General features: G+C 39.4%; 2 protein-coding genes across 2 annotated transcripts; both read right to left on the bottom strand.

Moving 5' to 3' along the window:
- On the bottom strand, positions 1-14864 carry LOC141009321 (centrosomal protein of 95 kDa-like). Its single transcript, XM_073481910.1, has 21 exons — positions 14708-14864; positions 13844-13972; positions 12561-12668; positions 12212-12322; positions 11109-11229; positions 9559-9677; positions 8586-8791; positions 7382-7430; positions 7055-7122; positions 6657-6844; positions 6412-6538; positions 6166-6283; positions 5751-5956; positions 5518-5613; positions 4986-5136; positions 3311-3480; positions 3112-3186; positions 1856-2008; positions 1341-1487; positions 1186-1257; positions 1-691 (listed from the first exon to the last, which is right to left on the bottom strand). Exons 1-21 carry the CDS (start codon positions 14730-14732, stop codon positions 515-517), a joined length of 2616 nt encoding a protein of 871 aa, XP_073338011.1. The 5' UTR covers positions 14733-14864; the 3' UTR covers positions 1-514.
- Positions 14865-18726: 3862 nt separating this feature from the next.
- On the bottom strand, positions 18727-22880 carry LOC140999901 (uncharacterized). The gene is made up of 6 exons (XM_073470472.1): positions 22562-22880; positions 20892-20960; positions 20635-20737; positions 19832-19922; positions 19632-19710; positions 18727-19498 (listed from the first exon to the last, which is right to left on the bottom strand). Exons 1-6 carry the CDS (start codon positions 22798-22800, stop codon positions 19309-19311), a joined length of 771 nt encoding a protein of 256 aa, XP_073326573.1. The 5' UTR covers positions 22801-22880; the 3' UTR covers positions 18727-19308.
- Positions 22881-26672: the final 3792 nt, after the last annotated feature.

The following is a 26672-nucleotide window of genomic DNA, read 5'->3' as shown; positions in this document are numbered from 1 at the left end:
AGGTTAAGGATCAGTCAGTGTGACATTGATACTTATTAACTTTGCATCTGTGGTCTCTTTTTGGCAAAAGGAAGAACATTTTTACTAGTTGTTTGCTACAATATCAGCACACAAAGACTGCACAGTGAGGGAGCCACTTTAAAACATTCTTAGGTATCAAGTACTAAAACCCATGGAAGAAGGGGACTTGGTCCAAGGTGTCATTAAGTTCAGGTATAGCAGCTGAGGTGAGAGGAGGAGTTAGCTAAATAAGCTAGCAGCTACATATTGTCGGAGTGTGTTCAGTTCATTAATAATCAATAATCAGGATTTGTGTAAGTTCTTACAATGAATTTCCACTTCCTGTGCAAATGTCTGAAGGAAGATACCAAAGAGACTGTACTGCTCAGCCATCAGAATGTCGTACCCTTAATGGAGAATGGCAAAAACAATTATTTTTGCAGCATGTTCCTCTGATGTAAATCCAGCCTTAATCGAGCGGAGCTTAAAACAGCCCTTCATCTTGCTTCTCAGGTCAGTGCAGATAGCTAGTGTTGTACTGGAAGGAAGCCATCTGGACCCGACTGCGCAGCCTCTGGACCTCCAGATCCTGGAAGTAGTCGTCCTCGTCGTTCTGGACAATGATCTTCTGCAGTTCACAAATCTCACGCTCCATCCTGGAACGCAGCTCTCGCTTCATCTTCAGCAGAGCCTGCAAACAATGGGAACGATCAATGTGCTGGTTTATGAAATGGTTCAGGGATTAGAAAATAATCTGGACAATTCTGCCTCAAGGTGCATTTTGTCTGTGGTTTAAAACCAAAGATGGACCTATCTATGTAACAACTGTGCTTTTAGATTTTTAGAAAATAATTGAATTAAAAAAATGTGTTGGCCTTGGAGGACAAGTTCTCATGCACACACTTCTCACAGTGTACACTCAGTGCTTTTATCTCAGAAGCTACAGCGAATAAGGTCTTTTCGAATCAATTTGGGAACTCAGGGCTTCCAGGACACTGGATGAGCTGTAAGGACCTATTTTATGTTTATTTTTGGGTTGGTCCTGATATACTTGTTGTTTAGGAGAATGTTTTGTTGTGAAGCTCCAGAAATGTTGTGGACTACAAAATGTTCTTCCTTTATTAGATAGTGATTCAACTTTCATTTTAGGGTGAAATTAACAGCAGTAGTAAGTGACGGTTTTACCTTTTCTTGAGCTTTTTTCCGAACCTGGATGTCCTGCCGTTCTTGTGCAAGTTTTTCAGCTAGTAGTGAAAACTGAAAGAGAGAAAGCATGTTGTTAAGTCCAATTCTTTACTTGTTCTTACACAGGGCACTCTGTACATGTGTTTGTGTCCTACCTGGTCTTTGTAGTAGTTCTCCATGGACTTGATCTGGTCCTGGTGCCGTCTCTGATGTTCCAGTCGCTGCTCCCTGGCGTAGGCTTTTTGTTCTCTCAACCGGACTTTCTGTAGCTCCAAACCCTCCTCAAACAGTTGCCGAAACATCTAAAACACAAACACAGCCACACTCGGCTCATCATGTCACCCAACAGACTAATGCCAGATAATCACATGGACTGTGTTTTAATCTTTAACTTAGTAATATTAGTTAACATCTGACTGAAATCATCAACAACTAGGAAGAGATGGGTGACAAGACAGGACAACTACCTGAAGTCCATGGTTCCAGCTTCTAAAATGTGATTATTTGCTTCAATTCTTTGTTAAATGTCAATGAAAATGTCATCTATTTGGGTCGTGAACTTTTGGTCAGACCAAACAAGAAAAATTATAGAAAGACAGATAAATAATGTCAGTAAACATTAGTCGTGGCCTTAGTCCCTGAACTGGAGCACAAAGTCATTGCTACCCACCCTCTCCTCCTTGGTGCGTGCCCTCATCAGACGGGCTCGGTGCTGGACATGGTAGTCGCTGTGGTACTTCTTGGCGCGTGCTATCTGCTGCCTCTGTTCCCTCAGTCTGTTCTGGGTCGACTTCTGCTGCTGGACACGCTCTTTGAAGTCCCTCTGGAAGATAAACATTTTAGCTTGAAACTGGCAGGTGGATTGTGATTCATAAAGGGAACATTGCCTGAAAGTAGGGATGTCCAGGATCGGGATCGGGGCCGATATGGGCATTTTTTCACTGATCGGGATCGGCAATTTTGAACGTGGACCCAAGCCCGATTATTATTATGTCAGCTGTTGTCAACGGAGCACAATTTGTGGCAGAATGCAGTCGTGCTCGTAATGGTAGTCTGGAGAACCTGTGGATAAAATGTCTGCAGTGTGGAAATATTTCAAATTAGAAAGCGAAAGCGAAAGCAGTCCAACGGCAACACGTAACATCTGCAATACGACCGTTTCGCAAGCTGGTAACAAAAGAGCTGCATTTAATACTACACATTTGATACGGCACATAAACAAAAACATGAGTTCACTCAAGCAATACAGGCAAAGGCACCGAAGCAACAAACACTCGTGGATACTTTCAAAAGGAAAGAGAAATATCCTCGAGTCAGCGACATGGCCACAAATATTACAGAGAAGGTCATTGAATTCATTGCTCTGGATAACCAGCCCATCTCCATGGTAGAGGATCAGGGTTTAGTTACTGACTTTGTTTACTTGTTGTTTTTGTTAAAAAAACAACAACAAAAACTAATGAAAACCAATGTTGCAATAGGATATGCAGAATAAGAAAGAGCCATATGAAAATATTTACTTTGTTTCAACAAAATAAAAAAAGCTATTAAGAACAGCTTGGATGCAGGTGATTTTTTTCTTAATGCAGCTGTATTATCTAAGAAAATATTAGTTAGGGCTAAGTATCGGATCGGGACTTGGTATTGGCAGATACTAAATATTAAATGACTCAGTTCGGGATCGGGGTAAAAAAAACCTGATTGGGACATCCCTACCTGAAAATGTGCACATGCAAGTGTTTGAGCGCACAAAAGCTGAAAATCAGACTTGACAAACACTTTTGGTTTTTATCTTATGCCCTGTGCTTTAAACAACAACCCAGAACAGGTAGGTGAGGTCCGTCTGCAGGTGGGTGCATGCAATGTGATGTTATTGCTAATGTAACTAGATGTGAAGGGATCTTCTGAGTTTGTGTTGATGCTCACCAGACGCCTGCCGTGCTCTTGGTCTTTGCGGAGGATGTCCACCAGCAGGTCATGTTTCCTCTGGGCTTCCTCCACCTGGCAGACAAGTGATGCTTTTTTCATATTCATCTAATTCCATCCACCAAATCATACAGTCCAAATAATAAAGGGCACAGAGGTTTAAGTCAGGCACTCTGTACATTTGACTGCACTGTCCTACCTGGCTGGGGAGTTTGCTGCGACGCTGGCTGTGGGAGGATGACGGGGCATGGAGTCTGTCCACCTGCTGCATCTGCTGCTCCCACATCCGACCCAGGGCATGGGGGGAGATGTGAAGGTGGGGCAACTCTTCAAGGAGCACAGGGAGGAGGTCATTCTCCTTTACTTTCACTGGAGAGAGACAGCAGGGACACAAACATGAACATTACCGGTTTAATCAGACTACATTCATATTAAATTATTTCTTTTTTGCTTGTGAATAGGATTGGATTGGAATTGGATAAATTGAACATTGTGTGTTACAAAAACAGGAATTTGTTAATAGTTGTATTGTCATGTCATGTGACAGCTGATTAAGTTGTCTGAAGACATGCTGGTTTCAGCAGTAGCTTAATACAACCATTCCCATGGTTGCATAGAAAAAGTTAATTTGTGGATGCCTGATGCTTTAAGGGCTGAGTGCATAGGTAAGGATGCTCTCTACACTGGTGCTTAATAGTTTTGTTACTCTCAAAGCCCATAACTCACCAAAGTACTGACTGTGGGCAAGTATCAAAACAAGATGTATTAATGCCTTCCTTTAAAGGGTTAGTTTAGGTTTTTTGATGTAGGGTTGTATGAGGTACTTAGTCCTTAGTCAGTGTATTGCCTGCTGGGTCGGCAGTAAAACATATTTAAGCCACCTAAAATAGGCCCATTAAAAATACAATTTTATAAGGCAGGAGGAATTTATATATTTCTATTTATACATATTTATTAATGAATACTTTATAAGGAAATTATAGAAGTAAGGATTTATGTTTCACAGAACAGATATGCTATATGTTACTATAATATTAACAATGTAGTTTTCTGTCTGTATATTCCTCATGGAGCCTGCCTGAAAAACAATTTTGGTTCATTAAGTTTCTGATGTTTGTCAGGCTGCTATTGACTGCTGATGGTATAAGTTGTCAGAATAGAGTCCATTCTATTATAGTTTATGTTTTTAACCTTGTTTAAAATGACTTAAATTACTATATCTTTTTTGAAGTATTCCAACTCTCAACTAAAAAAGATCCTTTTGACTGACCATACTGATGTTAATTCACAGGCTTTCAGGTAAATACACCTGAGGCATCCACTGCAACCATGGGGAAGGCAACATTAGCCAAAGGAGAAGGTGTGTGTAAATGCCATGGCTCTATTATCGTAGCCTAATAAGATTAGTGTTTCTGAATCTTCCGTCTCAGTGTCACATGACCCATCAGAGACCTGAGGAGAACTGTGCCAACTCTGGCTTACATGAATCTGAATTTGGGCACAAAACCAATGTCAGCTGTGCCTTAATGTAGATCATTATTGCACAGCAGGAGATGCTAGATGATGACAATTCTGTAAAGTTTTCTGTGGAGTTATAGCTTCAGACCAAAATAAGGACATTTACTTTTATAATAAGGAACACAGTTGGAGTACAGCAGAGGAGATGAGCATAGATTTACTTGCCAGTTGTGACAAAATACTGTAATGACAATATTTAAGTACAAATATTATAATAATTATAATCTTTGTAAAGTTAGTCATAATCCTGCAGCACACTACGAATGTATTACGCCGCTACTACTACATACAGGCTTATATGTCAGCATGTCGAAGCATGACTAAAAGGTCCATGTAGTGAATATAATTTAACCTACTTGAATGAGCTTTCCTGGGGGACTCCTGCGACCTCCGTCCTGGTGTGGTTTCTCTGTTACTTTCTGATCTGTGCTGGGCCTTCGTTCTAGCTGGCGATGGTCTGGCTGCTTGGGAAACATCCCCTAGTATGGCCTCTCTGTACTGTCGCTCCTACAGAAAGAGACACACACACTGTGAGTAAACTGGGAGGAATACTGCATTGTGAGTATCCACATTTTTTTGTAAATACATTCAAGTTAGCATTCTTTTTGAACAGATGCGCTTTCACAAATTGCTAAATGAGCAACCATGAACAAGAACAGAGCAGACACAACACTACTGAAACCATTTCTTTTAAGCAGTAGCTCTAGTAGAGAAATAAAATCGATTCAACACAGTCACAACAGTTTGTAATCTTAAATGAATATGAGAAACTGATAGAGGTCTACGTCAGTGTCCTAAACATTGATGTGATGTAGTAAACAGAGGGGGAGTGCTGAGAGGCTTCCTTATTGTACTCAGACTACACAAGACATCGTAAAAATGACTTACGGCTTCCTGGGCTTTGAGGCGTGCCTTGTCTAGTTCTGCTCGTTCTTTGTCTTCATATCTTTTCAACTCCTCCTCATAGGCCTTATTCTGCAGGAACTGAGAGAGAGAGATTCATTTAATCATTTTTACATTTTTTTTTATTTCTGATGTTCTTATTGAAGATAAAACTCATCTTCAACATATTATTTAGGCTACATTTACAGGAAAAGAGAACACAATGACTATGTTAATACCTTGCTATGTTTCTTGTGAGACGGTCTGTGGTGTACCTCCTCTCGCTGTGAATGACCAGGAGCTGTGAGGTTGGTTTGTCTCCCGTCATCCACACTCAAGGCCTCTGCCATGGCGTCTTCTAACTGTCCCTGCAGGGAGCGACGGACCCGTGGAGGGGAGGGGGATAAGGAACGAGTCCGCTGGGTGGATTCAGCGTTGGGTGTTCCTGAAAATTGGAAATTTTACAATTCAATACAATTGTCAGTGTTGATGCAAATCACTAATTAAATCTTTGTTGTGTTTATAAAATTCTCACGTGGAGGACCAAAATCTGTCACATCATGTGACCTTTAAATTAAAATTAAAACTTGTGCAGTGCTTTTGTTATAAATCAATATGACACAACTGTGTTGTAGCCATAAAATGTGTGTGTACCTGTGTGTTGTCTAGGGGTCCTGCGACACTCCATGATGCTGTCACTGTGGTGGGACTGCTTGTCCTCTTCTTTGACATCACTGGACTCTCCACTTTCACTCAGAACTCGTTTAAGCATCTACAGGAATTACACATTGCACATTGTTACAAACATTAAAAGGATAACAGAAAAATGTCATACCATACTTTAACCCAACCTGAATAAAACAGACAAACTGGTAGGATTAAAATACAAAATCCACACACCTGATCAAGTTCTTCAAGTCGATGTGAGAGTTTCTCAGATATGTGATGTAGCTCCTCTTCTGCTTTCTTGTTCCTCTGTCTGCGATATGACAGAGGCTCTTCAAAACCTTCCTCCTCCAACCTGCTGCTGCTCAGAGATATTTAGACAGTTAGAAAAAGTAAAAGAAAAAAGTAATGTTACTTTTTCCCTGCATAAAATAAGTTCTATGAGGAAATCTTTCCAACAGGACCTCCACACGTCTTACCTGAGGCCCGTCCTTTCCCTGCGACCCCTCCTTCTCTCCGGTTGTCTTCGTGTATAACTCTGATCCTCCTCATCTTCTTCAGTGTCTGGTGGAGAAGGGGTTGTGGCCGCCATCTCATCCTGCAGGGTGAGGAACAGCACATCTGGCTGGGTGCGGAATAAAACCCTCCTGGGGCCCCCATTAGTTGGCTGAGATTAGACAGAAAGAGAAACAAGTTAATTATCATAAAATAATTATTTCCACCAGGGTGTCAGGTTTCCATCACAAACAATCCGAGCTGGAGCAGGTAAATACTGTATATTGTATTGAAGTTAGAAATTCCAGTATCATGACAACATTACCTGTCACCACTAAAACCAAGTGTGTCTGCATGGGTTAAAGTGAAGTTGCTCTCTTACCTCTAGTGCCTCCCCCTCCACTTCTGTCCTGGCTCTTTGCTGACTGGACAAAGACTTCTCACTCCCAGCTGGAAATTGAGCAAAACATGACCCCAAGAACTAAGTTACACTTCACACTGCTTGGGGATTTTCACTTGTTAGCCATCACACAGACGTAGCAGATAAACAGTATAATTTGGAGATCCACTGCCAACTCAAATGTCAGTTACAACTATTAATTCCATCAGGTGCTCACCACTTTTTTAAGCCTATGATCTGTGATGCTTTTAAAGAAATCAAGTAGCTAAAGCAGTTGACATTTTGTTCTGGTACATTTGTTTTACTCACCAGGAGACTGTAGTCCATTGGTAACTGTCTCAGCTTCTGGTTTAGAGGTCTGTGTGAAAAGGATGAGTGAGTGAGAAATTAAAAAGGGGGGAAAAAGCAGGAGAAGAACAGTTGTTGTTGCCATTAACATTGACTACAGAGGGGCAGTTTAATGAATATAGTCTGCAGCTCATAAAAGTTCATTTTCTAAAACCGCCACCAGAGACCAGCAGACACAAGACCTGTAGAACGTATTAATACTGGTGATCGGTCAAGTCACTCGAAAGAAAGAAGAGGGAAATGTTCTGTAGGATTGAGCTTGGTGGCTGTTGTTGTCATTGTGTACTCTCAGTTACAGGAGCCACAGGGTTAAACTGTGACGGCAGCCAACACCAAGCTTTGTCCATGTCAGGGCCTGCTATTAAGTAAGTGTGCAGACCCTTTTTTCAGTAATTGTCTTAATTACTATGGAAAAATTCTCAATAAAAGGGGGAAAATATTATAAAATCACATCATCTTGAATAAGGCAGTACTTTCTCCATGTTTGGAGATCCTTCTTTCCTTCTTTCTTTCTTTCTTTCTTTCTGCCTACCAATAAACTTTTAATGAACAGTGAACTGTTAAAAACCAGAAAATTGCTGAAGACTTAACTCTTCAGCTGGGTATGGACACAAACTTAAGTACATCTACTTTTATCATCTAACAAGGTGTAGGTGGTGGTTTGAGTGCATTAAATAATAGTTATAAAGCTTAGGAGGAGGTTTAGTCACACTGAGAATATGGTTGGTCAGGGTTGTTGGTGACCCATAAAACAATCCCATATACATAAATGTGTTTCCTCCAATGTAATTGATAGCTGACATTCAAAAGACTTTCATTTAAACCAGCCCTTCAGAGGTTTTTTAAGTGACTCTTACTCTCGTATTGTTATGAATAATATTGAGGAAGACTGAAAAGTAAGTTTATTACTGAAGTTCACCTCTGCCATTTTCTTAATGAGTCAGCACACACTTGTCCTTCCTGTATTGTCCTCAAATCACTAAAATAGGAAGTGCAAGTGTGTGGGTAAAAAACAGAAAGAGACAGTCTTGCATTGCTGGCACTGTAGTAAGATACCTCATTGCCTCTTGAAGATAACAAGTTAGCATGTCCTCAAAGTCAGTGCAAGTAAAAGGAAATTGACTATTTAACACTTGAACATCATCAAGCTGTATTATAAGGATACCTCTGTAGTGACAGGAACAGCTTCCTCCTCTGCCTGTCCTTGGCTGAGGCCAGCAGCTGTGGAGGGTTGGCTGGGTGGCTGTGGGTCTGTGTTCAGCCTCTGGGGGGTGTTGCTCTGGTTGGGTGGCTGCAGGGCGATGGCTGAGTGCAGCGGTTCAGTCGGTGGAGCGTCCTTGGCATCCAGAGGACCAGAGTTGGTGACTGTGTCTGAGGTTTAGGGAGGGGCAGCAAGTCCCAGCAGATTAATCATGAGGACTTTTTGAAAGAGTTATTACAGTAATACATTCAAATCTTAAGTCGCTCAATAATAAACGAATCAAAATATGAATGAAAGTTGAAGGCAACGTGATGTGATGGAGCAGACACATGACAGCATTTTTCTGATTATCGGAATCTGTGTCTTTGTTGTCCGATTGTGGATAAAATTAATTAATTTTAAAAAAATGCTAAATAGTTGACTAATATTTGGTATTAATAATCCGAATCTGCAAAGAAACTAGTGACTTAAAGTTATCCATTAAATATAAATATTTGCCACCAAATGTATATCATTTCCAAGTAGTGGTTATCAGTTTCCTTGATAGCAAATAATCGGTCCCTGAAAAAATTAAACAAACAAAAAACAAAACAACATATCGGCCGATCCCTACTAAATCGTCTTAGAATACCTTTGTGGTTTGCAGCAAGGCCACATGACTGATTAGATAACTTCTGTATACTGTTACAGCTACACCAACAACTTTAATCAGTGCTGGAAACAACAAATGTCTTCTCAGATGCTTAAATTGTTTCAGACAAAAAAAAAGAAAAGAAAAAAAAGAGGCATGAGCATTTTAAGAAAGAATTCTTGACTTATCTTAATGTAACAAAACATCTGGAAACCCAGAGGGGGAATAAAACTGACATGGTTGATAGACAGACGGGCCCAAACACAGTAAAGAACAAGTAAAGATGGGCTGTGTTTCCCATCTTACCTTCTTGTTTGGCTGTGAATGTGCGTGCCGAGACTCCCAACCCAATGAGCTCACTAGTGGATCCGATCTCTTCAGCGTTCCAGGAATGGAGGGAATGTTTACTGGAGTGGACTGTGGACCTAAACAAACAAACAATAACAACAATAAGACATATTATTAACAAAAAGTGCTGTATATTAAAATGAAGGATGTTTAATTTGATAAACTTGGTCTGAATTCATCAAACCTCACAATTACTGTGAGATGTCGATAAGTTGCAGCTAAAGACATAAACATCAATACACTTGCATGTCAAAAATTCTACTTTGTGAGTTTTCCAGATCTGAACCATGTCCAAGACTGGGTCGTGACAGTGTTGTTGTTAAAAGACTCGCAGTTTTCCTCGTACACAGGAACGTCATATTGTTGAAATAATCACAGCAAGAGTCGACTCACTGATTACACAAAAGCTACAAAGACACAGGCTGTAGCAGTGGTCCTTCTGGTACTTACAGCACCGCCACAATACAAAATGTATTTATACATTACAGTTGCTTTAAGTGCCTCCAAGATGTAAATGTTAACAGACAGTTTCAAAATTCACTTTTAATAGTATGACTTAGCACACCAGCAGTGCCACAACCTACACCCATACAAACAAATAATAAAATGTTATTCAGAAGCACACCCAGCTGCAGGAGCCTGTGTCACACCTGAGTTCATGTGTTTGACACACACCTCACCACACCTTTTTACTATTTACACTACTGCTAGAAAATTAGCCTGGCTAGCTGTTGTTCCAGCAGGATGTACAGGTAGGACCTGCACTACAGCTGAATGATATAGTCAAGGTCATGTCGAACAAACGGGTTGATTTGTTTTGGTCTATGGGAAAGAAAGAGGAGTTGGTATTCTTTTATTATGAGGTTTCTATTCATTCTACAATGTGCTGCATTCTCATGATAAAAGAGCAATGGGTGTGTGACTGATGTCTCCTGTTTTATTTGTCATACACCGTTTATCACATATCATCCCCCATTATCGCTTTGTCAGCAACGTTTTAAACACTCTGGTGCACTCCTCCACTTTCAAAATAATAAATATGACACAGACTTAAACCAGCTGGAGTAAAAAAAATGACCGTATGGCCTTTTGCTATCGGAAACACCTGTTGTCCTTCATGTCTTCCCAAAGAAAATGGTCTCGTACACAGGAATTAGTGGATTTTTACATTTTAAGGAGTCGCAACAGTACCATGTTTAGAACTAACAGAATAACTGCACAGCTGGCACAAACTGTGACAACCTAAACAAAATTACAAATTTTTTTAAAAAAAACATCAAACTTTATCAAGAAACAATTAACAAAAGGGTCACAGTATCACTCACACTGTTAAGCATGGTGATCTCTGGGGAGAGAAGTGCAAAATCACCACTGCAATTAAAAGGATAGCATCCAAGATATAACCATGATTAAAACATTAAAAAAAGTTCATAATCTTCATCTTGTGACCAATAAGTGTTTTTTAGTTTTGGGAGAGTATGTAAAGTGCATCTAGTAAGAAATCTTACTCTCCACTGGAGGACGAAGATGCTCCATCCAGTTCAGCTTCCTTGTTATCTGTGGCATCGCAATTTGCCGTCTCCTTGGTTTCACCAGGCGCATCCTCATTCGGACTGTCATTCAGATCCTCTGAAAAAAGTCATGAACAGTACAAATGACCCAGAGGAAGTGACAAAAAAAATAACTTTAGAAGAATGATGAGAAAACAGAACTGATGACAAAGAGAAAGCAACAATTGTGATTACAACATGAAATGACCTCCATGGAATTTAAAGAGGAACAAAATCATATGACCTCATCAATTGATATTCTCTTTTTGAAAACAAAGAAAACAAACCTAAAAGACTCACAGCCGAAAAAAGACGGACAAACAGCCATTTTGTAGCTTTTAGCACAGACATAAGTACCAACAGCAGACGCACAACTTGTACAGTGTCACCACAGCTCAGATTAATGAACCTTTCAGCCCCAACGATCTGTATTCACAGCAAACAGACCACTGTTAGCTTCTATTGTACTCGTTACCAATTTCATTATTGTACATGCAGGAAGTTTGATTAAGCCTTTTAGAAACTCTCATCATTGTGGAGACACAGTCATTAACTACTAATTGGTGTTTGGCAGCAGTCTGAGGGACGGCCCACTGACACAAAGGCATGCTCAGTTCTGCCAAACGAAGAGGCCCAACTGTTCTCTATACAGTCCTGCACCAGCTGGTCTTAAACTGGGTTTAGGACACATTATGTCCAGTTCACGGTGAGGAACAGACACGCAATATCACCTCAATGAGCACTTATGTCTTAGTCAGTAAAAAAAAAAGAAGAAAAAAAGAAGTAGTAGTGGATTCAGGCCCTCTGGAAACTGCTTTAATATTCTGGCTTTTGGGATGACTAAAGCAGAAATCTTCCTGAAAAATCTGTCTGGCAGTTTTGATAAATGATGAAGCTTTAAATTATGTGGTTAAAAATGAGAATGTGCCAATTTGTCACATGAAACACAGATAGTGTGTGTAAAAGTACAGTTCAAAATCTATATCTTCACAAATACCTAATAATATAAAAGGCATATCTGTAAAGTTGATGAGGAAAAAGTGACTAATGAATCTGCCTACCACCATTCTGTGACTCCTCACTTATCTCCTCCTTGAGATATTCCAGGAGGCCATCAAAGATTTCCAGGAGGTTGTTGATAGACTCTTTGTCCCCTCTGACAACATTTTCTCCTGCGAACACACAGCAATCCTCAGCATTACACTCGGTACTCATTAATTTTTACTGCTGAATAAAAAAGGGGGATTGTTTTGCCCTCGTGTTTCGGCAACCCCCCCAGGAAGTGAAGAAATTGGGCCATGAAGCCCAAAATAAAGTGATTTGGTGGAGAAATTTTCCAACATCTCCAGTTGGTCCAAGTGAAAGTTAAGTTTCTCTTCTCTTACACAAGCAATGTGTTAATTATTATACCTGTAATGTGTGAGAGACTGATCTGAAGGTAATCCAGAGAGAGGGAATCAATCACAGACTGAACGTTATGGACGTCATCTTCTTGACTGCATGGTGCTGCGATGTAATCTAGGAACACACAGAGCATGTATGGGACCACAGAATCAGAGAAATGCACACATCACAAACTTAAAAAAACATGTGTTCACAGACTTCCTGCAACATTTTGGAACTTCACTTAACAAACCTGCCATCACGAGACTGTTAATGTTGCTGAGCTCTTTCCTGCTCTGTTAAGTACAGGAAAAAGCTCAGCGACATTAACAGTCTTGTGATGGCATGTTTGATGGTCTTAGGAAGCATTCCTGACATACTAAGCACACTCATGAGATCATACTCTGAACTTAAACCTCACAGCTTGTTAACCATCAGCGTTTGTGGCCTTATGATTAGAATTAAAGCAACCTTGTTAGGGCTAAAAATAATGGCAATTTTCATAATCAATTTTTCACTGATCATTTGCTGAATGGATTAATTAACCACGCAGTCTATAAATGTCTGGTGATGAAACTTTGAAAAGCTGTTATTGTTCATACAATAAAACATTTGTTTTTGGTCTGTCTGACTTTGAAATCTTAAGATGTTCAGTTTATTATTTCATAAAAAAAGAAAAGCAGCCAATCATCACAAGGAAGAAGCTGAAACCAGAGAATGTTTGTTATTTTTGCTTGAAAAATAATCTAAAAGATGAATTTCTCATTAAAGTAGTTGCCTGCTATTGTTGATGGACTAATCAGGAGCTGCAATGATTCGTCGATCAAAAGGAAATTAAATGCCAATGTCATCGATTAATCACTAGTCATTTTTCAATAACATTTTAAACATTTGCTGGTTCCAGCTTCTTAAACATAAAGATTGTCTGCATTTCTTTGTCATTTTTGGCAGCTTTTTTTTGTCCAACCAATTGTTCAAAACTGAAAGCCTCTTCATTTACTGTTAAACTTGGGGATAATATTTGTGATGAGCATTTTTCACAATTTTTGGGGGGACATTTTATAAACTAATCAATTAATTGAGAAATAATCTGCATATTAATGAATAATTACAAGTACACTCGTCTGAAAATCTTTTGCTTCGAGACTCCACTAAAGAAATGGTAAATATTCACTTGTAAATAAAACATATACAACAACAATAAAATACATAATAATTAAGTAAAACAAAAACAGAGCATGCAGAGCAAAAATATGGCCAGCAGGGATAAGGTGGATGACTTTTGTATGATCTCCAGTTTGTTTCCTTACCTGGAACTTTCTCCCCCAGGATGTTCTCATACAGGGAAATGAAAACATTTGCATCACAGTCCGTCAGTTTCCTCAGCCTCAAGTTTATGTGACACTTGCTGAGTAGATCATTTGCCACATCTACCCAATCTGTACAAAAGAAAGGGAATGGTTCATGTAAAGTCCTTAAGTGGACATTTCTATAGGATGATACAGGCAGAGAGTAGTGAAAGAGTTAAACGAGCAAAATTCTGCATCTTTGGCAAGTTGACTTAATGAATACCGTCAGGGGACATTGTACCGTGAATTAATTCACATTTAGGGTTCTCATTATGTGACATCCACTTGTTATTCATTCACAAGTCAGTTTCAGTACCTCCTCTCAGGGTGATAATGTTAATTCAATCATGAATACCCATCCGCGGCAAACTTCAGTCAGAGAGCGGGGAGTCATCTCTCCCTCACACACACTGTACTACTACACAAGCCACTGTTACAGACTACCCGTCCGGATCACAGACATTACGCTTTTAACAAATAATACCGGTGGCCATGGATTTGAGAAGAATAAACAGCAAGCAAACTTGTGTCTTAAGTTACCTGGCACCTTGACGTCAGCTCTAACGTGTTGTGACACAACTTTACCGGTTAACTCAAATGTAGCTAGCTAACGTTGCTAACTCTGCGTGCTTGCTAACGGGAACATGATACGAGGACGTTGTACTGTGAGCTCTCATACTTCAATTAAAACGTGTCTCTAACATGTATATTTAACGTCAAAAGCTGTGGTAACAGGAAAGCAACAACAGCTAACGTGAGCAGTTCACTATTAACGTTACGTGTCGTTAGCTTTCTCGGGACAGGAGCGCAGTGTCGCTGTCTTACCTCTCTCTCCCTCCTGGGTTCCCATGAAACAGCTGTCGACGAGAGGCGACTGGAGCTCAAAATCCACTAAATAGCAACAAAAGGGTCTCGTATAACCCGGAACCCCGACCCTGGCCTGAGAATGTGGGTCCGTTTTGTTGTTGTTGGTTTCAGTACCAGGGAGAAGAACTATCGGCTCTTATTTAAAAATGAAGTCTTGTTTGATTGGACGATACGCTCGTTCTTTGTTTCCGGAAGTTCCCATTGATGGGTGCGTACCGCCCTCTGCTGGTCACTGTGTGCAATGCAGGCAATAATAATGTGTATAAATACTAAGGTCTCCCAGCATGTATGGCTATTTTATCCTTGCTAAAACCCACATATATTTTAAAATGATTATATTCTCTCTCTCTCTCTCTCTCTCTCTCTCTCGTACATAAAAGAAGAAATGTGTGTTTTTTCTTTGAAATGTTTGTAGCCCTTTATATACAAATGGGTACAAACATGGCTTAAGATAACGTAGAAAATGTAGATTTAAATATAAATACAAATAAGTGAGAACTGTATAGACACTGCAATCTCTCTCTTTGCAGCTTTTTAATCAAAGTTATTGAACTCTTTTTTCAATCAACTCAAGAGATAATACAATGGTGCCCAAACTTTTTTCCCTTGGATTGCCAAAACTGAAAGGAAGCACATGTGTATTGTATTGTTAATGCACAATGGTGCTAGGAACCCGTTTCCTTAATTGTCTGATTTCCTGTGCAAAGGGTCACTGTAAATTGCCGTGCTCAGATTACAATAAATAAATAATAATTATGGATCCTACATATTCAAAGAGCACTTGTACCTCACAGAAATAAAACAACACAAAAAATGTTACATATTTTTTTAATTCTAAAAAAAATGTTTTCGCTTGAAACATCTGGAGGGCCAAATTGAACCTAATGGTGGTCCAACTTTGGCAACCCTGAGATAATATCAAGGCTGGAAAGCTGCACACCCACTGCTCAGTTCATCTCCAGAGGGTTAAGGGGTATTATAAACATATTATAGCCCAACACCACCAGGATGAGCAACACCTGCTGAACTCCTTACCTCCACCCTAATTTTGTATTTATTTATTTATTGTCTATAGATGATAATTTTGTCAAATAAAACATTTTTAACTCTTTTTTGAGTAAATAAGAAAACAGTGTGTAGAATTATTTTCAGCTTTAAAGGTAAATTAAATTTATGTTTCAATGTTATCCTTTGAGAGTGGATTTTTCATTTTACATTAGCCCAGTATAAATTTGTACTTCACCTCCACATTGTCTTCTATATTAGTTTTACTACAACTCATACACCACAATATTCAGGGATTAAAATGTGGAGTTCCCATTGCTGTACAGTGCACACAGCAAACTACACATGGTGGCTCAGCAGGCCTTTTTGACTAGGAAAAACATTGGTGTTACTAATAACATTAACAATATCTGTGTTCTTTTAAGTGTCCCAGTAAGCAAAGACAGTGTGACAATGAGTCAGCATGAGCAATACCCTGAAACTAAAGCAGCGAAAAGGAATTCAGCCATCATCAATAATATATTTACACCTTTACACCTTCTCCACTGCCCTTCATACTCAGTGACTCATTAAATTAAAACCCTTTGAGGTCCATTTGAATTAGCCTGAAGAGATATAGCAGGTAAAGCTGTAATAGTGTGAACAGTTTCTCGGATAAACATCCATTTCCCTAAAGCAGAGGTGAGATTAAAAGATCATGACTGTAGCTCTACATACAGGATATCTAATTAAAGGCTAACTATACCTAGCTCTTGCACTTATCAGATATACATTTGTGTGCTTGCAGTTTTCTCTTAGCAACAACAACACAGCAACAAAAAGTGCTGAAGATGTTAGAGGAGATATAGCGGCCTAGTACAGTAAATGTGATGTACATGGCAGATAATAACCTGTTGATACTCATCTAGCATCAGAAACGAAGCTGGATGTGAAACTGTTGTTTAGATGAGGAACACATATAAATAGAAATAAGCAACAACATGAAAGAGGGAAGCTGAAATGAGATGAATCTACAGCAGCCTCGTCAGTGGCTTAACAACACTAAGTTTGAATCCCACCCCACTCCCCCCATTTCCTGTCACTCTTTGCCTGTCCTACACAAATAAAGCCATAAAAAGACAAAAAAATAAATCCCAACAGGTAAAGCATCTAAAAAAAATTACAGGGCAACCTGAAGAAACTGAGTTTAAATTCAAACTAAAGGACCTGTCAACCAATAAACCAGAAGCAAGAACCTCTGACAGCCATAGTTGAGAGAAATTAGTTTTTGATCCAGACCTCCTTTTCAGCCACAGAACCTTTTCTGTGTTATCTGAGGGGTTGTTGTGTAGACAACAAGTAGTGTTGTGTTGTGTAGTGCAACCACACTGAAAACATGAACAGAATAAAGCGACCCTGATGTAAACAGTTATAGAGCTAATTGTTGATGAGCTGTTCACTGCAAGAAGGAAAAATAAGACCACTGTAGTTGAATATGATGGTAAGGTGTAATTGACACCTTGTGTCAAGGAAACAAAAAGACCAAGACTATAAAGGCGGTATTTGTAAGAAAAAGTGATTTTTGAGTCTCATTCCTAACTCATCAAATAATGAGGCTCTGGGATGGTGGCCTACAATCCTAAAGCATCAGTGTTTGACAGGTTGGGAGTGAGACTCAAAAATAAACTTTTCTTACAAATAGCACCTTTAAAAGGAGCATATAACATAAATGATCATGTATTTTATGGCCAGTTCTAATAATTAACAAAGAAAATTAAGCTAAATGTAAATTAAGAGAAGACTTTTCATAATTTATATTTTATGATAATTTCTTTATGCTTGTAAAATATTATCATGGCTGTTGTGATATTGCATAATGCATCAATGATAGTTTTTGTTGAATTTTTAATGCACAACTACAGATCTGGCTTAATTGCATCATAATCATATCACATCTGCGACATGTAAGATTGTCTTGCTTAAATATAAAAGTAAAGTTCTGCCCTTTTACTTAAAAAAGTTCCAATTTATTCATAACAGATTGTGTCCTATTGAACATAAAATGATCAAAGCTGCAGTAAATGCATGAAAAACCTCTTGACACATATGACACTGCTAAAACAGTAAGTGTGTCTCTTACACAGCATGTGATTTTAAAACACAGCACTCATAAATAAGGAAGGTGGAGCTATTTCATTAATGTGTGTATGCATATGTGGTGTGGGACACCCTAGACAAGTTGCCAGTTCATCACAGGGCTGACATATAGAGACAACACAACCTTTCACGCTCACATTCACACATACGGGCAATATAGAGTGACCGATTAGCCTAACTTGTGACAAACAGACATCAACAGATCAACTTGCTGCTGCATTTGAGCAAATATCTGACCACTTTTACAATGTAACTGACAGTGTGAGGGACTGACAGAGCTGGAAGAAAATGACACATTGTCTTCTGCAGCAGCCTGTTGAATGCCATCCATTATTTAAGTATTTACACCAGTCTTGTCGCTGTTACAACAGTCACAGTGACTGGTCAGAATAATTTGGTATTTGTGTCTTTAATCTCATATCTGTGGTAGATGTCAGGCCATATGACTTCCACAAAAGTGTGGACATACTGTATGTTCTCCTTCGAGACATTTATAACTGGCCGTGTGAACAGAGTGAGAACCGACACTTTAGACATGTATCTACAATAGCCAGCAATAGAAAGCAGACGTTAAGAGACAAAAGCAGTACTGATACATACGAAAACCCTTAACAAATAATACATTTAGCATTTTTTGATGCATGAATGTTGATTAAATCTGATTTAAATTGCCATTATAGTACTTCATTTTGATTAAAATAGACAAGATAATAAAAGAACACATTAAGCTTCATAGTATAATATGCAGTCATATGATGCATTGTTCATCAGGTCTTTAAGGCTGGATTTACATCAGCACGTGTGGTCTTGAAATTTACTGCCAACAGTGAAAAGAGTCACTTTAACATTGTTTATTACTTGAAAACATGACAACAAATCTTGTTTGAGTGAATTGAGTGCATTTTGAAAATACATATTGGCACAAGGATGGCACAGCATCATAAGATTAATGAGTTCTTGAACAGACATCTGAGCAAAATAAAATCAAAAGTTTTTCCTGGAAAGACCAAAGAACTTTCCTTACCTTCCTTCCTTTACTTACCTGCCAATCAAAACCAAGTATTCTCCCTCCCACTCACTTTGCTGTATGCATATTAACAGACAAATGTGGCAAGCTGAGAAAACCACCCTCTCGCTTGCATCAGGAAAAACTGAACACATACAGAGAAGTTGATGATGACTTCATGATATTCTGGAGACGAACAACCAAACTCCAAAGAGGCAGCATAGTAGCCTCAAGTCCAGCAGCTCAGTCTAACATCTCACAGATAAATAAATGGGACATATTCATTGTTTATCGAAATCTCCATACAATCACTGTCCACTTGAAGCGTTATTTAAGACACGATGCTACCTAAAATAGTAGTACTGCTTTGTGACATCGTCGAGTTGGTCCATGCTGCATCTTTTACTTTCACCTAGGAACAATCATCGTCTTCATCTGGCAGGTTAGTCCATTTACTGCTGCTTTCACAGAAACAGCACTTCTGGGAGACCACAAGTTTTAGTCCTTTGACTTGTTTTCTAACTGTACATTGTCTGTTGCATTCCCGACATGACTTGAACAGCTGAAGGATGCACTCTTCATCAATGATGTACTCTGATGAGCTGAGGGAATCAGAAAAGATGCATGAATAGAATGATGACTTCTTGTTGTGACTTACGTATATGTACAGCTGGGGGTAGTATTTAACAACAAAAGCTTCAACCTGGATTGTGATGACTGATAATAACAACATACCTCCCCAAATCCACCAGATAGCGTCCGTCCCCCACACTTAATGAGATGCTAACTTCATCATCCTCATCTTCTGGCATATCTGTGTGTGGATCCATTTCAACATATCAGTCATTACTTCACTTATCCTGTAAACAATTAGCTTGCAGTCTTAAGGATTTGTTTTGCTGGTGAGGGACTCTGCTAATGTGAAGAAGACTCACCACTATCTTCATTATTTTCTGTCTGGTTGATTATCATCGACTCGTCTTGACTGTTCAATATTTGAGAAGCAGCATCTTCTGTCTGTGGCTCCTTTAAATAGGACAAGAAACAGCAACCCGTCAGCACAAAGCTTAGTTAAAACAGGCAACGTCATTTAATTTATTTAGTAGCTTTCATAAACTGAAGCTCGACAAATACAGGTTAATATAGTTTAAAGAGAATACATTTAAATCTGTAACAAAAGAACAAGTTTGTATTATAAATGCATAAATGCTTTTGTTGGTGTAACACCAAGACCAAAAACATTTTCAATGGTATTTTTAGTTGTCTGCAGGTGAAACTCTCTGAAAACTGTAAATCAAAGCCCACAAATGCCCCTGACATTTACTTTAATTACAAGGCTAGTTCTGTTAGGTTGTTAGGTTTAACTGCTTTATTGCTTTGGAGCTGGAGACAATACATGAATCATTTTCAGTCAGAACATCTGCTTTTATCAATCATCATTTTATCAATGATATTTATACTGTCACTTCGCAAATCATTTTCATGATTGAAAGGTTTTTCAGATGAATGGGTAAGACAATAAAAATATCAGAAAATGGTTTCACCAGGAGGTAAGGAAATGTAATCAAACTTCTTGTTTTACGGCAGGTCCAGAACCAAAGCTTTTTAGTTTACAAAGATAACAAACAGAGAGACGATAAACTGAGTGTTGAAATAGTTGCCGACTGATTTTCTGTCAGTTTTATTAAGTGGCTAATTGTTTCAGCTGTTGTGGGAGATGTGTCAGAGTCACATTTACCTTGCAGTTTTCAGATGACTGGACAGAAGGAGAAGGAGAATCTTCCTGCTTCACTTCAATTGGTGAATTCATCATTATTGGATATTCATCACCCATGCTTGCCCTAAATATACAGAACAAGAAGCACAAGAGTGTAAATTAACTTCTACCTTTGCGCAAGTCTTTTTCAGTAGGTTGTGTGATTAACATGTTATGCTATTATTCATCATTACTTCATGGGTTAAAAAGACATAGCAGTAACACTCAGGCCTTCTCACCGGGATTCAGATGAACTTGTTTCATAGGCTGGTCGATCCGCTTGATTCTCTGACTTGGTCCGAAGATAACTAAAGTTATAACACATGGCAGTTAGCTTGCTGGTCAGTCAGTAAGGGCTCAAACAGTTGTATTTATGGAACCACCGACGGAGAATAACAACACGTTTGCACTACAAACGCAAGTGGTGTTACATACCACAATATGGCAAGATGATACACACCTAACCTACCTGTCCAGTAGTATAAAAGCCATCTTTGAGTCCGTTTTAATACCACATTTTTTCTTAACTTGTTGCCACTTTGTAATAGCAGCGCCGATAGTTTTTCTCGTCTTACTGCGCCGTTTATCACCGTCTCTTTATGCTCGCTGGCCTTTCTCTGATCTAACCCTCTTCTTCTTACCCGCAGAGTCTGCAACAGCTGTGTTTTGAGGCGCTTTGGGCGCCATATTTGTTTATCACTGATTTATGACATCACGTCCAGTGCGCCAGGTCACAGAATATGGTGTACCACCTGTGTCACTGGTTTATTAATGATAACTAAATATATTATTTAGCGTCATTTAATTAACACAAATGAATTCTGATGCATGAATTATAGTTAATTAATTCTGTGAAACAGCAACACTGTCCATAGACAGACATACATATATGCTCATGTCAACCACAGCGGAACTTCAACAACAATAACCGCTTTACGGCAGCCCTACGGCAACTTTCAGGGGACACACTACTTCAAACAGATAAACACAGGGCAGTCTGTTCTACTAGTTATGTGCTAAAGCCGTTGCAGGAGGTATCGGAGATGTAGCAAAAGTTGCCATGGCTCTTGACAAGACGACGCGCCACCAACCCTAACTTAAAGCTGGAGTTTGTAGAATATGTGAGTGACGCATGAGACTGGGATGGAAACAACTGCGCCCCTCCCCTCCCTGTTTCGACTCCGTAGCTCCACCCCGGTCTCGTGGACGCGCGCGACTGTAGCTTTGAAATATTCAGTCGGACCTTTTCTGTCACACACGTGCCATGGCCGAATTACAGGTAAGAAAGTACTTTACCTTTCTCTCGTGAACAAATTGAACGTATGAACAAACAAACATTACTTTTGCATTGTTTAGAAGAGCGATAGAGACCGACAACAATTATTTCTTGCTAACGTCTCAGCGTGACACAGCCTACATGTCTGGCACTAATAAAGCCACGATATTTGACATACTGACGTGATACTTATACAGCATAATCTAATGACAGCAGCAACACTTATATACCACGGGAGAGAGGTGTGAATGCTAAGAATAATAAAACAACTATAATGCTAAAGTAAACAATTACCCCCACATGCACGGACTATCGGAGACAACCACTTTATTCAGACAACCTGAAAATAAATAATAACTGTCACATCCATATTTACACGACACACGTCCTCTGTTGTCGTGTATATATAACGGTATTGACAATACATTTGACGTTGACTTTGGCTGTGACTTGCTTGTAGCTGTCGTGAGCCTTTGGCTACGGTTAGCATAAAGCTAATCAACTCACAACGTTACTCATCAATTGTGGCCACAAACCGCCTGCTTTATTAGATTTACGGTCATTTCATTACACAGCCAATTACTACCACGCATTTAGATTATTAGCTACGTAAAACTTGCATTGGAGGCTCACCTGTCCAGGAGAAGAACAGCAAGCTCAGAATCCAACTTCAGCCCGATGCTATCGCGAAGCTCTCTCCACCTCGGATATGCTTGTCCAATGTTTATACGCGATTTATTCCGTCTATTGTCACTGTCCCTCTTAGACTCTCGTTTCTCTACATTGGTCTTCCTTTTTTTGGCTTGCTTAGCCGTGTACGCTTTTGTTGGTAATGCCGGGATAGCGACTTTTCCTGCCGGGACGTCCGCCATTGCACCTTCACGGAAGGTGAATGCGCATCGACTTTGGTCGAGCAACCAATAGGAACGCCCCAAACAGCTCGCTCTGTAAAATGAACTGTGATTGGCTGAACACTGCCGTCACGGCGCTGAGTTTACAGAGCCAAGAGGAGACACAGCAGTCCAGTGTTCTGTCATAACACTGTGAATTAAAATATGCTGAAAGGTTATTATTGATTTTTGACCAAATGACGCCAGAAATAACTTACACACTCCAGCTTTAACACGAAGGATCGTCCTTGTTCTTCTGATTGGCTTGCTCTACAGCTAAAGCGTTAGCCAGCTTTGTTTTAGCCACCAACGATAAACCTTATTACATATATCAAATGTAAACCGACATCTCGCAGTGGGTTTCATAAATAACACATTACATACCCTTCAATGAGGAAGTGGGCTAACTGAGGGTCAGATTTGAATCCCTCCAATTCCCGCAATTCTCTCCATTTGTGAAATGACCGACCGACGTTCACTCGTGTTTTCGACCGTCTTCTATCACATTCCCTTTTAGCCTGCTGTTACTCGAATAATGACCGTACTCTCCTTTTTCTCTTTGCCAATATTGTATCAGTATCAGCCATAACCATAAAATAACGACAAATGTAAAACTAACGACAAATCCCCTCCTACATCCTTTAACTGGAGAATGTACTCACTGTCAAACTTTCTTCTTCTCCTCTTTTTGTTTAATGGCGGCCGACAGCCGGCGTTTAGGTGCAACACCGCCACCCACCGTGTCCTTTCCGACTGGATGGAAAAAACAAAACTATTTGGTAATTCAAATTCAAATAGGTTCAGTTATTGAAAATGTCCTCAAGCAAAGGTCCGGTGTAGTGCCGAGAAGAGACTGCTTGCCGAAAAACGACTGCCCCCGACGGGAACGCGCATCAGTTCAGAGGAAGTGGGCGTAGGTCTACTACGGGTCAGCTGGCAGACGCAGCACCGAGAGAAATGTTTTTTTTGCTGTGCAGTCCTGTAGCCCAAGTGAAGAGGCCACGGAAAAAGAACGGCGCAGATAAAAAAAAGTAACCTGATGTTTCCATAATGTAGGCTAGTTGTCAACAATTGATGAGGGTAGATGCTTTACCTTGCCACTTTTATTGTTGTTGTTGTTGTTGTTGTTATCGTTGTTGCAATGTGATTTTACACCGCTTTGATCTATAAATAAAGTCATAATTCAATATCCCTGTTTCAGTGATTTTATAACGAGGATTAGGAAATCAATGCAGAAAAGAAAGCCGGAGTGTTTCCACGTCACATTAGATAGCAATCATATAACACATACTGAGAAATTAGTAAGTGCTATCAGAGGTGGGTAATAACGATTTACATTTACTTCATTACATTTACTTAAGTAACTTTTTGGATAACTTGTACTTTTAAGAGCATAATTATGAATACAATAATGCAGTATATATAGAACTGTAGGCTAACTGTAACGGATTGCCTTTACATTCTGCATAACATTCTTTTCGGCGGGGCCTGCCGAAAAGTGACTGCACCCTGTAACTCTGGATTGCAAGGAGTGATATTGACCAAATTCACTGTACGTGCACCTGGTTTCCTCTACTATTAATGCTGAAAAGACAGAGAATGTAACCCCTCCCAATCCAGAGTTACAGGGTGCAGTCACTTTTCGGCAGGCCCTGCCGAAAAGTGACTGCACCCTGTAACTCTGGATTGCAAGGAGTGATATTGACCAAATTCACTGTACGTGCACCTGGTTTCCTCTACTATTAATGCTGAAAAGACAGAGAATGTAACCCCTCCCAATCCAGAGTTACAGGGTGGAGTCACTTTTCGGCGGGGCCTGCCGAAAAGTGACTGCACCCTGTAACTCTGGATTGCAAGGAGTGATATTGACCAAATTCACTGTACGTGCACCTGGTTTCCTCTACTATTAATGCTGAAAAGACAGAGAATGTAACCCCTCCCAATCCAGAGTTACAGGGTGCAGTCACTGCACAGTGACACAGTGATATTGACCAGATTCACTGTACGTGCACCTGGCAAACACAGAGAATGTTATGCAGAATGTAAAGGCAATCCGTTACAGTTAGCCTACAGTTGTATATATACTGCATTATTGTATTCATAATTATGCTCTTAAAAGTACAAGTTATCCAAAAAGTTACTTAAGTAAATGTAATGAAGTAAATGTAAATCGTTATTACCCACCTCTGATAGCACTTACTAATTTCTCAGTATGTGTTATATGATTGCTATCTAATGTGACGTGGAAACACTCCTGCATTCTTTTCTGCATTGATTTCCTAATCCTCGTTATAAAATCACTGAAACAGGGATATTGAATTATGACTTTATTTATAGATCAAAGCGGTGTAAAATCACATTGCAACAACGATAACAACAACAACAACAATAAAAGTGGCAAGGTAAAGCATCTACCCTCATCAATTGTTGACAACTAGCCTACATTATGGAAACATCAGGTTACTTTTTTTTATCTGCGCCGTTCTTTTTCCGTAGCCTCTTCACTTGGGCTACAGGACTGCACAGTAAAAAAAACATTTCTCTCGGTGCTGCGTCTGCCAGCTGACCCGTAGTAGACCTACGCCCACTTCCTCTGAACTGATGTGCGTTCCCATCGGGGGCAGTCGTTTTTCGGCAAGCAGTCTCTTCTCGGCACTACACCTGAACATCATAATGTCTAACTTGCGTTATGATTTAGTGTGATATATATTGAAGTAGCCTAGTAGTTGTATCAACGTCTGCATGTAATCAACAACTGACTGTCAAATCAAATAAAGAAAGAACAATTCAAAAACGTTTTGACAATATTTATTGTCACTTAACATTTAATTATACAGATATATAATACTGTAGATATGTATCACTTTCTTCTCTCTAAGGAAAAGAAAGGCTGCATTTAAAAATAAAATGGTGAAAATAAATAAAATAGCTTTTTAAAAATTGTGCATCTTAAAATAAAGTACTTAATTTTTAAAAAATAAAGTGCAGCAGCAGCTTGAGTTTCCCTTTTTCTTTGTTAATGTTTCACATCTTAACAGTCTCAACCAATTTTACAACAGATAGAAACAATTGGACAATGGTGGAGCCAACCGTGGGATAGGCATTTTTCCGAGATGTTTTCTCTCCGCCATTGTTCTCTGCCTTTGAACTAGCAGTATCAGACCAGGTAAGAGCAGGCACTGCGCCTGCGCGGGGGAGGGGGGCTGCCAGCAGCGTATGCACGAGAGTGATTGACACCTGGCTCACACTCTCCTTGGCTCTGATTGGTTGTATTCAGTCGGAGCGGTAGATTCTTCCAAATCATATTACAGCCACTGGTGGGCCCACAGACAATGGATTTTTACACAGCTGACCTGTATCATATTCTACTGTCAGATCATAATGACAATTTTAGCAAATATAACCAAAAAAAAGTTACAGACTATAGCTTTAAGAGATATTTATTTACATGAAAATCTTCGAGATTATTACTTTAAAATGCAGAGTTAATAACAAACTTTAGGACACATTCTACAAATATGCATTTCAAAAATATTTGAATTTCATCTCATTCTTTTGTGTGATGTCCTGGAAACTGAAGGAGAACTTGTCTCTAATCTGTAAACACCAATTTAACCCCAAAAGTTGGCATAAACGTGGTATCAAGTATCAAGTGCTGATTTCCAGACAACTATTTTAAAGTAGTCACTCTAGGTGGATTTGGTGACACCTGTTTTTACGGGATAAAAAATAAATAAATAAAAACAAACCTGTTGTTACTGGAAGTAACAGCAAATGCAGTTTAATACTACAGGTCACACAATTCTGAGATGAAAACAAACTATTGTAATTTTAATAAAGAAGTCAGGCAGTAA

This window comes from Pagrus major, chromosome 1, assembly GCF_040436345.1.
Source record: "Pagrus major chromosome 1, Pma_NU_1.0".
NCBI lineage: Eukaryota > Metazoa > Chordata > Actinopteri > Spariformes > Sparidae > Pagrus > Pagrus major.
Note: the sequence above shows the minus strand (reverse complement) of the source record. Positions and strands in the feature narration are given on the sequence as shown.